The sequence below is a fragment of the Myodes glareolus genome, chromosome 20 (assembly GCF_982192425.1).
Source record: "Myodes glareolus chromosome 20, mMyoGla1.1, whole genome shotgun sequence".
Taxonomy (NCBI): Eukaryota; Metazoa; Chordata; class Mammalia; order Rodentia; family Cricetidae; genus Myodes; species Myodes glareolus.
Genome location: NC_142045.1, coordinates 13,495,887 through 13,509,393, shown reverse-complemented (window position 1 = coordinate 13,509,393; position 13,507 = coordinate 13,495,887). Strand labels below are relative to the sequence as shown.

The following is a 13,507-nucleotide window of genomic DNA, read 5'->3' as shown; positions in this document are numbered from 1 at the left end:
GGGGGTAGAGCATACATCAGAAGGGATTAATATCATCTTTTAAATAAAATGTTCTTTTCCGTCCAGATAGAGAACCAGTTCCAAACACTTAAGAAAAAAGTCAAGCGAAAGCCTCAACCCTGCTCTCCTGACCTCTTCTGCGGTTTCACATTGTGGTTTTGGTTTAGGGCCCTCTGAAGAATGGTTACTCTCCAGACAAGTGGGGTGCGCCATGACTCCAAAGAAAAGAGTCCTTGAGAAAAACAGATGGGAAATGTGGTTGCAAGAAAACTGGGAGGATTGCGAGGTGAGCTCTGGTAAAACTTGCCCTGCCTGCTGATAGGCTACAGCAGTACTCGTTTAAAATTATAAGAACTTCAGGGAGTGTATCTTTCTTAAGCAGCAATTCCCAGCCTAAGAACCAAAATGACCAGCAGCTCAGATATCCATCTAAAAGCCCATCTTTCCTCCCACTTTCTGTTCATCCTGACAATGTCATGTATTTTTTACCTTTATGTTAGTATCTTTTGTTTGTTTTTGTTTGGATTTTTGTTTTGTTTTGTTTTGAGACAGGTCTGTAGCTTTGAAGCCTGTTCTGGAACTAGCTCTTGTAGACCAGGCTGGCCTCAAACTCACAGAGATCTGCCTGCCTCTGTCTCCTGAGTGCTGGGATTAATGGTGTGCACCACTACTGTCCGGCTATGTTAGCATTCTTAAATGTTGGAAAAGTTGAAAATAAGTAAAAATAAAATTGTTCCCTTTATTTAAAAAAAAAATAGTTCAATTTACGGCAGGAGGGATGGTTCTGTGGTTCAAGCACTGGCTGCTCTTCCGGAGGTCTGGAGTTCAGTATTCAGGCTTCACATGGTGGCTCACATTGTCTGTAACTCCAGGCCTAGAAGATCCAATGCCCTCTTTGTCCTCTGTGGTTCCTGTACCCATGTGGTAGACATAGACACACATGCATGCAAAACATCTAACACATAACACAAAATAAAACGATTTCTAAACTGTCAAATTTCGTGTAATTTGTATCAGTAAGCTTATGATAGTATCTAGAATTTCTTTATTGATGGGTCAGGGTAAAAGTTTTGTACAGCTTGGGTGGCCAACCTTGCCTACATAGAACCTGTGTTAATGAACTCCTTCACCAGGACAGGTATGAGCTGTGATCTCACATGGTGAAGCTCAGCTGACTGAGTTGCTGGCTCTGAAACAGCCCTGTGATTAGTCATCCTGCCCACTCCCTAGGTGACAGTGGCTGTGATCAATTGGCTTCTAATTTAGTCCCCTTAAAAGGCACCTGCTGGCAGAGGATTGTATATTTATTTGGCAATGTCATTGGTAGCACTGGTAGCAATAGAAGAGAAAATAATGCTCATTGCAACTCTATAAAATGATTAAATCACACTGGAGGGTCTTAGGACATCTCCTAATGTGAACTTGAATTCAAAAGCTACAGGTTGGGCTCTCCCAATTCTTCCTTTACTTCACGAGCTGACTTTGTATGTCATAGAATTAATAGTGTATAGGAAGGGATTGTAAAGTGTCTGTTTTAAATTCCTCCTTTCAAAAGACCCAGAAAAAAAAGTTGTTTCTCAAGGTTGCAGAGATTATTGATGGAAGATGTAAAACAGAATATCATGTAATATAACACTTTCTTTAAAATTAATTTTAAATCATTCTTATAAAATAAATGGATGAATAATACCCTTTCAAATTTAACAGTGTGCCCACTCATTTATTTTAAAAAAGATAAACAGTGCATGCAAGGCTCTGACCTTCACTTCCAGCCTCCTCTTTCAAGGTGATTATTTTGGCGTAGTCATTCTTTACAGCTACAGTTTAAAGCACAGGGTAACATAAAGGTCAATGGAACTAGTTAATCAATGCTCATCAAAAAATTTAATTACCCCCACCCCTGCATGCTAGCCCATAAACACCTGAGGAAGAGCTGTCCCCAGGAATCATCTGTCATGTGACAGCATGGGCAGAGGAGACATCCCACCCCAGCTGCCTCCGGTGGGAGAGCTGCTCCTGCCCCTCATCAGCTGCGGCACTCAGGATAGGTTCCCGTACAGCTCACCCGGGGCAGCACAGTAGAGCTGGCCCTGAAAATATGAGGGAGAAAATGACCCTGAGGATGTGAAAGCTGAAGAACTGGCCCCTCCCCCTTGCTAATTGCTGCAAGGTGTGAATTACACTAGGAAATGATGGAGAACTCACCCTGGTCTTGAAGACGGGGAGAGATACCCAGGCCCAGAGCCATGGTTAAGTGTTGAGCCACCCCAACATCCACTCCATCCTGTGGACCTACAGCTACAGGATCCACATGGACACAGGGCAGCAACGGGATGTCCAGGAAAAGTACCAGCAAGGGCCGCACATAGATAGTGTCACAGAGACCAGGGTGCCTCCATCCAACCAAATGATTCTTTGCCATGAACACCTCCATGTAAAAGATGTATGAATAAAGGGGTTTACTGCCTGATGCGCTCGGTCACACTGAAACATCCATGAGGAGATTTCACCTTTCTTTGTTTCTTTGTTTTCCTCTTTTAATCATAAATTTTATTTTGTTTGTTGGGGGAAGGGAGTTGCAGGGGCAGAGCGCAGATGTGAGAGGACAGGAGATAGGTGCCATCAGGACTCATGATGTGAAAGACATGAAAAATAAGTAAACAAAAAAAAGGTAAAATATAATCAACCTTTGGGTAACTATAAAAAGCTGACTTAATAAACACTAAATTACCATGGAAGATCTAATTGCAAATTAACAGTCAATAAGACAATTGATCAGGGACATTGATGTGTAGAATATGGGTATGACCTTTTTTTCATTTCTTACGTTTTATTTTTAGGTAAGAGTCTTTTGTGCTTATATAAAACAGAACTTTAACTGTGCAACTTTATAATATTTAATGTTTATAATATCAAGACCTCAATTTTATTTTATTTAACCTTCTTTTCACGTGTTTATGATATGTGCATGCATGCATATATGTGTGGGTGTGCACATACCACATAGAACACATGGTGATCAGAGAATGACCTTCGTTGTCAGTTGTCTTTCGTTTATGAAACAGGGATATCTCTGCTGAACATCCTACACATTCCAGGCGAGCTGGCCTGTGAGCTTTGGAGGGTTCTTCTTTCTCCACGGTCCATCTCATGACAGAATTAGGATTGCAGATGCTTGCTATCATGCCCTCTTTTTACATGGGTTCTGGAGGTTCAAGTTTAGATCCTCACCATTGAGTGGTAAGCATTTGAGCCACAGAGCCACCTCTCCAGCCTCAGACCTGAGTCTTTCTAAGGCAGCTTCTTTAGATGCCTGTAGCTCCTAAACTATACCAAATTAGTTTGCTTCAACACTTTAAAGGGTTACTATTCTACTCAACAGCGTTTATTGGCAGCACTCAGTGGTGAGACCTCCTTGAAAATGTTGCATTGTCTTTTATGAATGGAGGTTATAGAGCCCAGAGACAGAACTGGCTTCCTATACCCAAAAGTTGACTCATATTAAAACTAAACCTTAAATTACTGTGCTTGAAATAAAGTCTTTTGTTTGTAGTTGTTGTTTTAACCTTTGAATACAATGCTGTCTGTCTCTGAAACTTTCATAAATATGATTTCTGATTATTTCTGAGTAAAACCTATAGACGGACTAAAGAGAATTCAGACCATTCTCCTTCAGATTTTTACCAACTATAATCTGTACCTTTATAAAAATTTCAGAATTTTCTTCAGACTCCTACCCTTCTCTCATTTCCTTCTTACCTTATACCACTCAGCAATTCTGATTAGCATCCAGCTTCCTCTAAGAATTCTCGTGATTCCTCTAAGATCACTCTGATTATTTAGGATGATGAACATTTTTGAAGATGAAGGGAGAGATGATTTCAACAAAAGTTTAATAAGAGATGCATTATCATACTTTGAATAATGACTCATTTAGAATTGACAACTTATTGCTTTTGTTTTTCCTTCAGAAACTGAACATTTCATTTCAGGATTTGGGGGACCCTTTTCAACTTGAAAACTTTCACAGGATTCTTAGAAGGCTGATTCGAGTGGAAACCCTATGGTTGGTGGATAATTCACTGGTTAATCTAAACACCATAAGATTGCCAAGGTACTAGTGACCATTCTGAAGTAATATATATATATATATATATATACTTAATTATATATATATATGTATATATATATACTTAATTATATATATATGTATATATATGTAAGATCATATCTTAGAAGTGATCATTTATGCAAAGGTGCATAAATGACTAGGCCAAAAAAAGAAAAAATGTTTATGTCAAAATATCTTCCAAATAGACACTTTTGTCTTAACCAATTTGTAGCACAGTAATTAAAATCATGGCCTTGGTGAGCTGAAAATCTTGCCATTTTCCTCGTGTTGTGAACTGGAAAACACAATTCCACTACATATATATTATGGTTGCAAGTTAGTAATTTTCGTGTTGCTGCATTTGTTGAACACTTATGTGATGAAGCTCTGCTAAGCAGTTAAGAAGAGAATGATCTTCAAGACTGCATAGTACAGATACCAAGGTTGCTATACTAATGACAAAAACAAATATGATATTAAACAAAATACATTATAAGAAAATTTTTTCATGGACCCCTTCATCCCTCAAAAGATTCCAAACTCTTGTGGTTGAAGCCGCTCTGTGTCTCCCGTCGGGGCTGTGTAAGAACACCCCTTTGCAGAGAGCTGCTGTCAGCTCCATTAGGCAGAATGTGTAGGTGGCGGGAGTGCTGAAGGCCATAAGAGACAGGAGGAAGTCACCAGGAGTTGATTAGAAGACTGCATGGTTAGTTTTGTTGACATGCCTGGGAAGAGGAAATTTTATTGAATAATTGCTTCCATCATATTGGTCTGTTGACACGATTGTTTGACATTTTCTTGATTGCTAATTGATATATAAGGGCCCAGCCCACTGGGAACAGTACCAACCCTGGGCAGGCTGGCCTTATATAAGCCAGCTATATATAAAGAACTTGAAATTTCTGCCCTGGCAATACTGAAGCATGCATGGGCAACCTGTATATAGTGGTTTTGTTGAACTTGTTCATATTTGGTTTCATGGTCTAAGTTTATGAGGACGACTGACCAGGTCTCTTCCTCAAGAGAGCACCAGACTTCATTACAGATGGTTGTGAGGCACCATGTGGTTGCTAGTAATTGAACTCAGGACCTATGGAAGAGCAGGCAGTGCTCTTGACCGCTATATCAGCCATATCAGCACCTGAAGGAAATTCAGGAAACACCATTCCTCCATTGGTTCTGTCCCAGGCTCCTGCCTTGTTTTCCTGTAGTGACGGACAGTAACCTGTAAACTAAATAAAACCTCTCCCCCCCAAGAGCCTTTATTATGGCTCTGTCTCAGCAACAGAAAGGAAATGAGAACAGAGAAGGAGGAAACAGAGACTCCACGTAAAAAGAACGTAAATCCCAGAAAAAATAGGATGTGTCTTTGATCCTGGGCTAACAAGACCAGAGAAACTTATCAGCATCACTGCAGAAGAGAGAAGAAACAAAGCCAGAGACATGTAAACCACATCAGAATGTGCGAAGTGTTCATTTATCCATCACTACCTTCAGTCATATTCAAAGTCTGTGGGAAACCTCAGACTGCTTATACAGCATTTAAATGTACTTCTGTTCATTTTTTAAAAATGAGTTACAAAACACAAAAATTCAAAGAAACTTTATGATGCTAAAACAAGCACACACATGCTACTTGTATCACATGACACTAACTTATTTATTAAACTAGTGACTTATAGCCTGATTAAGATAACAGTGATGCATCCGTTGTATTTTGCCCCAACTTATAGAAATAGGCTGCAACAAGGCAATTTGATGGTGATCACATAGGTTTAGAGCATATTTAGAACACTGAACTAGAAAATTTTGACTTGGAGTATTAAATATACCTTTCTTCATATATGAAGGTAGTGTGCTAGAAACAGATGTTGAACTACTTCTTCCACTATCACGGTCTCATACAATTATGGTTTTTAAGGCAAAAATATTCAGAAACACGTGTCAGAAAGTGTATGGAATTTAAGTGCTTAACTTGCTTTTATTCTCTTAAGAGTATTCTGTAGATTTCTTTTTTGTATGAAACGAAGTTTACTTCTTATTCAAATAGCCATCCTCATTATAGAATTTAATATGTACACAAAATCAGGAGGAACAGCTACTTTGTTTCTGAGAGGCGCTAATCTTCACAGGTTGAGTTACTTTGTATTTTCTTTTATGCTGAGGAAATAACATGGATCCAGTCACTTTTTCAAGATCAATTGAACACATGGGAAGAGATGCCTGTGCATAACAGGCTCTACTCACCCAGTTCACTCCCTCAGTTAATATGGCTCTTGGTAATTTAACTTCCTATGCGGTTTTCCATAGTCTTAGCAGGACTGGAAAATGGTGAGATTTGGTTGTTCACTACCCACTCTAGAAAGTGAATGGCAAGACTTTCATGTTGCCTCCAGGTGCAGAGTTTTAAATATGAGCAAAAACTATATCACATCTTTCAAGCAACTACCAAAGATTCCTCAAATACAACATTTATCACTGGCCGACAACCACATCGAGACACTAGCTGGCCTCTCCAGTTTACGGTACACACCACTGGAATCCCTCATCCTGAGGAGGAACCCCTGTGAATTTCACCGAAACTACAGGAAACAGTAAGACTCAAACGCCTGGGTTGCCTTTTGTTGAATGGTGTGCCTCTACCTGTGCTGCATGCTGGTTCTCTGTTGTTTACACTCAGGTAGCAAAGGTTTGGTCTTTTCCTTTTGTTTGTATATGTTGTGTGATGGAGTGCATGTATATGTGCCACCTCCACATCCCTGCCTGTGGAGGGCAGATGGGATGTCAGATCCCCTGGAAGTAGAGTTACAGGCCATAGTAAGCCACCATGTGGGTGCTGGGAAATTAGCCATCTCTCTAGCTCCAAAAATACTCGTCATATTTGCTCTGTATTGAACGCTTCATGATTCTAAAATACCAGAAGCAATGAATCAATGTGCATGTATGGTTTTTTAATGACTTTCTTAGTTAACTTTTTGGCAGTAACACTGATTACAGGCTCTTAATATAGCATGAATTTAAAATTATTGGCATATATTTATTTAAATAGTGATGGGCTTCATACAGTTTTTTTCTACCATGTTTACCCCATCCCTCTTCTCCATATCACTTTCATTTCACTTCCCACTCTACAGTGCCCTTCCTTCCTTTTCCACACAGGCATTTTCTGTTTTTATGTCTCACACACACACACACACACACAAACACACATGTATACATGTAATTTTTTATATCTCTATATAAAATAAAGGTTAGAATAATGAAAGAAAATCAATATTCGTCTTTTGCAAATTATTACCATTGTTTTGCTTAAGTTATGATTCCCAGCTGCGTCCATTTCTAGTCAATAAGATTATTTTATTCTTTGTGGTAAAATAAAGATGCATTGTTCAAATATATCCCATTTTTAATTTACTTATACGTTGATGTATACCAAGACTGATTTCATAACTTGGTTTTTGTGGATAATGCTACCATAATTACAATAATCCAGTCACTGTTATTGTCTTGAGTTCAGTCTGCACCTTTCCTTTCAATAGTGTTTGTAGTTTTGAATTTGGACATGCAGTATCCAGTGTATTCATGTTTAGAATTATATACCATTCCAAAGGATAGTTTACTTATACTTATACGAAGTGACCTTATTTATATTTTCTGAATAATTTTGGAATGAACTCTATGTTGTTAGATATTAGTATGAACTTGCTTGCTTGCTTTTTGTTTCCACCCTAAGGTTTTGCTTGTCTTAGTCAATCAGTTGTTTGTTTGTTTTTCTAGGTAACTAATAAATGTCTTTCGTCTTTTAAATGGACATGGTGACCTTTTTCTTTTCATTAGAGAATTGAGGTCATGAACATTTATAATTTTAAAAGTATAGATTAATACTTTCCATTTCTCTCTTTTTATACTATTGGTACTTTGATAATCTTTGTTTTTGTTTTTATTCTATTCTCTAGTGTGGTTGGTTCTTCACTGTGACTTCATGGATATGTCTATTTTTTCCTTTAATATGTTAGATTCCTTCAGTTATCTTCTGCAGGGCTTGCTTAGTAATATGTATTTCCTTAGTTGGTGCTAGTCATGATACAAATTTTTCCTGTAATTCTGAAATGTATTGTTAGAGAAAACATAAATGTAGGTCTGCAGCTATTGCTTTTTCAGAGATCAAAATATATTATGATCTCCACTTTGGAGACTGTAGAGTCTTGAAAACGCTGCTGCTCTGATGACTTTGCCTTATATAAACTCAATGATCCTCTCTTGCAGTGTGTGACATTCTGTGCTCAGTATACACACTGTTTTACCTCTGAGTTGATGTAGCTGAATGTTTCATGGTCTTGTTTATTATTCCAAATGTCTCCTGTGTCTGGATGGCCATCCTTCCCTCTAGATTTGGGATCTATTCTGAAATCTTTGGGTCTTTTTTCTAATTGACTTTCATTGGAATTCATCATTATTGAATTGGTAACTTCCAAAGGAATCTTGTTGCTTTGATTTTTCTTAAGATTTCTTAATTTTTGTGTTGACATTTATGATTTTGCTCTGATATCGTTGGTTATAGTATTTTAATCAGCAATTTTCTTCCAGCCGAGGAATAGGACTAGATTATCCTAGAGTTCTGTCATTATTCCTTTCTGTTGCAATGGAGGTGGGACTTAGCAAGTAAATCAGGAGCCCATGTGTTCAGAGGGGTGGCCACCATCTTTAATAGCATACAGGGGTAGAATATTAACTACAGAAGCAACCACACCTAGAGGAGAAGGGGCTTGCAGCTTGGTGATCTCATCTGGCCAGGCCTTTTATGACTCCACCCATCTAATGTTAGTATGCTTGCTCCTCTGACTTTTAGTTCAAGTCATGTCAAATGCAGTGCTGTGATTATCTTGGTCTCAGGATCTCAATGCATTGAGGAGCAGCTTCTGGGTGTGTTCATGTGGCTATGCCGTTTTATACACCTCCTAGTGTATTCCACTTTGCTGTGGAATAATCCTTCTGTACACTGTGAATAGGTAAGACTCTCATTGGCTAATAAAAAGCTGACAGGCCCGGAGCCGGGCAGGAAGTTAGGAGGGAAAGTCAAACTGAGAATGATGGGAAGAAGGAGGGTGGAGTCAGTGGAGTAGCCAGCCAGACACAAAGGAAGCAGGAGATAAATGTGCCATGGCCACATGGTAGAATAAGGAATCCGAGCTAACTTAAGATGTAAGAACTAGTTAATAATAAGCCTGAACTATTGACCGAGCATTTGTAATATAAACCTCAATGTGTTTCTTTGAGAGTGACTGCGGGGCAGGGAAACTCCACCTACAGCACTTGGATCACAATCTCTCTTAAGATTTGCTGCATGGAGGGAAGCAGAGAAAAATGAAGAGCTCAATAAAAATCAATAAAATTTGAAAAAAGATTTGCTGCATGATAGTAGATTGACAATCGACAGTTGGCACTGGGTAATTTCCCAGTATCTGTGTCACATAACTTATACCTCTATCATCAACATTTTTGTCTTTAATGTCTTTGTTTCAGAAGACTTTCCTTTTTTCAACTAGTTTGTGGGTCCAGAGTGGAGAGAGCATTAAAGGGGTTTTCTCCCCTCTTCTGCTACTTTGATCAGGATTCTGGGTTAGAACCTGCTGATTCTTTTATAAATGGAGTATTCTATATTTCTATATGTTATTGGATCTCTCACAGTCTATTGTTGACTGTGAGCCAACCTTGCCTCATCTTCCTTTTGAAGTCACACATCAGAGTTCTTCTGTCAGGTTTAGAGGGTCACATGAGAGTGTTGCTTGTCCTCACTCACCATCTTCATTCAATCTCTGTGATGCGACTTCTATACATACAAAGAGATTTCATTTTGCTTCCAGATTTCATATATTTGCTCACCTTGGTTTAAGAGATACTGCATCTTTAACTATTTTTCTAAATACAGGTTCCTACAACGTTTTATAAGATTGCCTTATACATTCTCTGTTCACTCATTTTACTTTCACAGTGGTCCATGAGCACCACATACAAGCAAGTAATTGATTTCGTCTACTGCAGTGATTGAAAAAGCATAAAATCTGCCAAGAGGAAACCATTTTATTATTTTGCCGTGATTGGGAACACTCCTAATGATGCTAATGGAATTTAACTAGCTTTCCATTATGCACTAAGCAAAAGGCTCACATAGATATACGGATGACAGACAGATAAAAACATCTCTAGCTAATTCTCCATGTACTATTGGTAATCTTAAGAGAATTGAGGAGAGCAAGTAACTGAATTCTAATCTCACACTTGATCCCATATAATCTTATCTCTGCTAATTTTGTTCTACTAAGGTCAACTCCTCTCTGGGGACAGTCTATAAAGGAGCCCGTCACAGACATCCAGTTTCAATAGCAGATGTAGTTATTCCGGTTTTTACTTCTCATGTTGCTAGTTTTCCCATAATAGCAAAAAAGTTTTATGGAATATTAAATTACTCAACTCCTGGTGAACAATGAAAAATTGTCAAAATATGAATTCTGATCTCTGTTGTTACTGCATAAATCTCATTATTTCAGTTGTTTCCCCTATGACTGTAGTTGGAAAACAAAATTTCATGTTGTTGATCATAAATTCTCAAATTGCTTTTCCAAAACAGTGAGAACTGGCAGCATAGTGATTTTACTATTGAGCTAATATTTAATCATAAAAAGTTTTGAAGCTTAAATTATATCGCTTTATTCAGAGGAGGTTTAGCTGGACCTTTCAACACCATACATAAGGAAGCACATTCCCAGTCATAATGATAATTTAAGGGTGTGATATTAGTTTTGTTAATATGTGGCATTTTCTAAAGCATTTTGGTGTCAACTCAGTCACTTGCCTACCTCCTAAAGGCACCTTCCAGTAGGAGCATCAAGATGGTCTAACATCTGATGTTCTGCTAGTTCACTATTTTCTGTCTTCTGAATTCATGGTGTGGTATATAGTCAGATCAGAATAAATCTCCTTTTTCCCCATTATTAACTCCACTGAACTGGGTCCAAGACAGATGTATACTGACTTTTAAGCTATAAAAGTGAGCTTAGACTGACTTGAGCACTCTGGGGTTGCTTTGAAGAGAAAGACGGGCTGGTTTTATCACAGGAAGAGAGGATTTCAGCATCCACTCATGCTGAGTGGCTTAAATGAAGTTCAGAGTTCACCTAAATTTGAGTTCAGTTACCAAACCAGTAATCCCCACTTTGAAGATGATAGCCACATTTATTTTGCCACCAAGTGTTCACACCCAGGACTTGGGTCAGACTCTAGAGGTCCTTGACACTTGCTTCAAATTATCTGAAATGCAGCTTCTCGGGTTATTGTGCCCTGGAATTACGGATCTCCATGAATTTGTTTTCCTCTGGGGTTCTGACCGCACAGAAGATGGCATGATTCTAAAGATTAAGGACTCAATGAGAGGGTTAATAGTTTAAGAACAGAATGTCTGCGAACCCCCCTTTCAGGACATACTAATTAGTACAAGTTAAATTCTCTACTGTTTTTCAGAAATCAGTGTGATATTTTCATCACAGGTTTGTATATTGAAAATTTGAGTTGTGAGGAAATCTCATGTGCTAAGTCTGAACATTGACCTCAGAGGATTTAGACTTTATTTCTTCTCTGGCCAAGACTGAGATCCCAAATAAAATACTTAGAGTAGGGAATGAGAATTGGTTTGACATAGCTGCTGTGAGGATTGGATGGACAAAGGTGCAGACAGATTTGTACTCTGAGAAAAGCAGGCTCGGAACAACCGGAAGTCTTAAGCAGGTCAGCGCCACCATTGAATAACCCAGCACATCTGATGACTAGTTTAGGATCTTTTGTTTTCATTCTGAAGGCCATAGATTCCACTTGCTTGAAGTGTAAGGGATGCCAAATGTAGTTCTCTGTGTATGACCACTGTTCCTATATTTCTTCTTTCTTTCTTTCTTTCTTTCTTTCTTTCTTTCTTTCTTTCTTTCTTTCTTTCTTTCTTTCTCTCTCTCTCTCTCTCTCTCTTCCTTCCTTCCTTCCTTCCTTTCTTTCTTTCTTTCCTTCTTTCTTTCTTTCCTTCTTTCCTTCCTTCCTTTCTTTCTTTCTTTCCTTCCTTCCTTCCTTCCTTCCTTCCTTCCTTCCTTCCTTCCTTGTTTTTGTTTTTTTTGAGACAGGGTTTCTCTGTAGCTTTGGAGCCTGACCACTGTTTTAATGCACAGATCAGAAGGATCTCTTCTGACCTTGGCGTTGACTTCCTAAAATGGAAATTTGACCCTCAGAAGCACTTTCTGTGCAAACAAAATAGCTTCCCAAATATATTTCTCATCCCGCTTTTATATCTCTCAGCTTCCATTACATAACACTGCCTTCCACAACCCCCCTCACTCGACTTCGAACTTTATAACAGGCTCATTTACCATCAGTCTCGTTCTTTTCCTTATGTATATTGACTGAATCCGCTCACTGATTTTTTTCCCTTAGAGAACTTTATGGAGACTAAAATGGAGTACTCTTATAAAAACAGAATATATGCTGTTTCACCTTTCTGATCAATATTTACATCTGCTGGGAGATCTGCTAGATCTAAGAGAGGAACCACTATGCCCAGTCATTGGCTCAGAAATATAAACAATGGCTTGCTTTAACCCCTCTGCAAAGATAAGAAGAGCAGAAAAAATGGCATCCAAGTACCTTGCTTATTTGAAAAGGCTAAATGCATTTACTCATAAAGATAAGTAAAATAAAATACCTTGTTCAATATACTTACTTAATCTTCATTTTGTTTTGCTTTAGAGTATTCTTCTGTTTGCCAAACTTAAAGATCCTGGATGGGATCTTGAAGTTACCAGAAGATTGTTCACCTCCAGATGATAATAGTTTTTCAAAATTATGTATTTTATCATAACACATTCTGCACAGAAAGAAAGCGATTGCTATTTTGCTGATAAATCACCAAAAATAAAGGTAATGCATGACAAAATACTCCCTGAATATTTATTTTTATAATATATAAGTGTACACTCTGCCTGTATTCATAGTGTGAGAATATTTCCTCAACAGACCATTTCATGAGCAGGGATATAACTTAGCATGAAGCTCCAGGTTCGATTTTCCAGCACTGCAGAAATAAAGGATTATTTTGGACTGTTGACTATTGCTGTAATTGCTCCACTCAGCCCTGAAGATCAAAAGCTGACACAGACAATATAGAAAAGTATGGGTGTGGCAATGTCCCTGGAAAACGTGTCCTCCAACACCAGAATGTCGTGTGTTTTATTGATTTCTACTCAAAGTTTCAATGCCACAGTGTTGATTGCTTTACTCATAACCACCTGCTTTCTCTCAAATAGGCATTTATTTTTCCTCCTCCTGAAGTCAGACATATCAAATTTCCTTCCACCAGCAAGA

At 38.3% G+C, this 13,507-nt stretch overlaps 1 protein-coding gene across 1 annotated transcript in view; it reads left to right on the top strand.

The window, feature by feature from the left end:
• LOC125394191 (uncharacterized) overlaps nt 1-13,079 on the top strand; it is a 29,552-nt gene extending 16,473 nt beyond the window's left edge. Inside the window, exons 4-7 of the mRNA XM_048424916.3 lie at nt 168-286; nt 3,972-4,114; nt 6,508-6,705; nt 12,893-13,079. Coding sequence (XP_048280873.3) covers nt 168-286; nt 3,972-4,114; nt 6,508-6,705; nt 12,893-13,004 — 572 coding nt within the window. The 3' untranslated portion in view covers nt 13,005-13,079. The remainder of the gene's footprint in view (nt 1-167; nt 287-3,971; nt 4,115-6,507; nt 6,706-12,892) is intronic.
• The last annotated feature ends 428 nt before the right edge of the window (nt 13,080-13,507 follow it).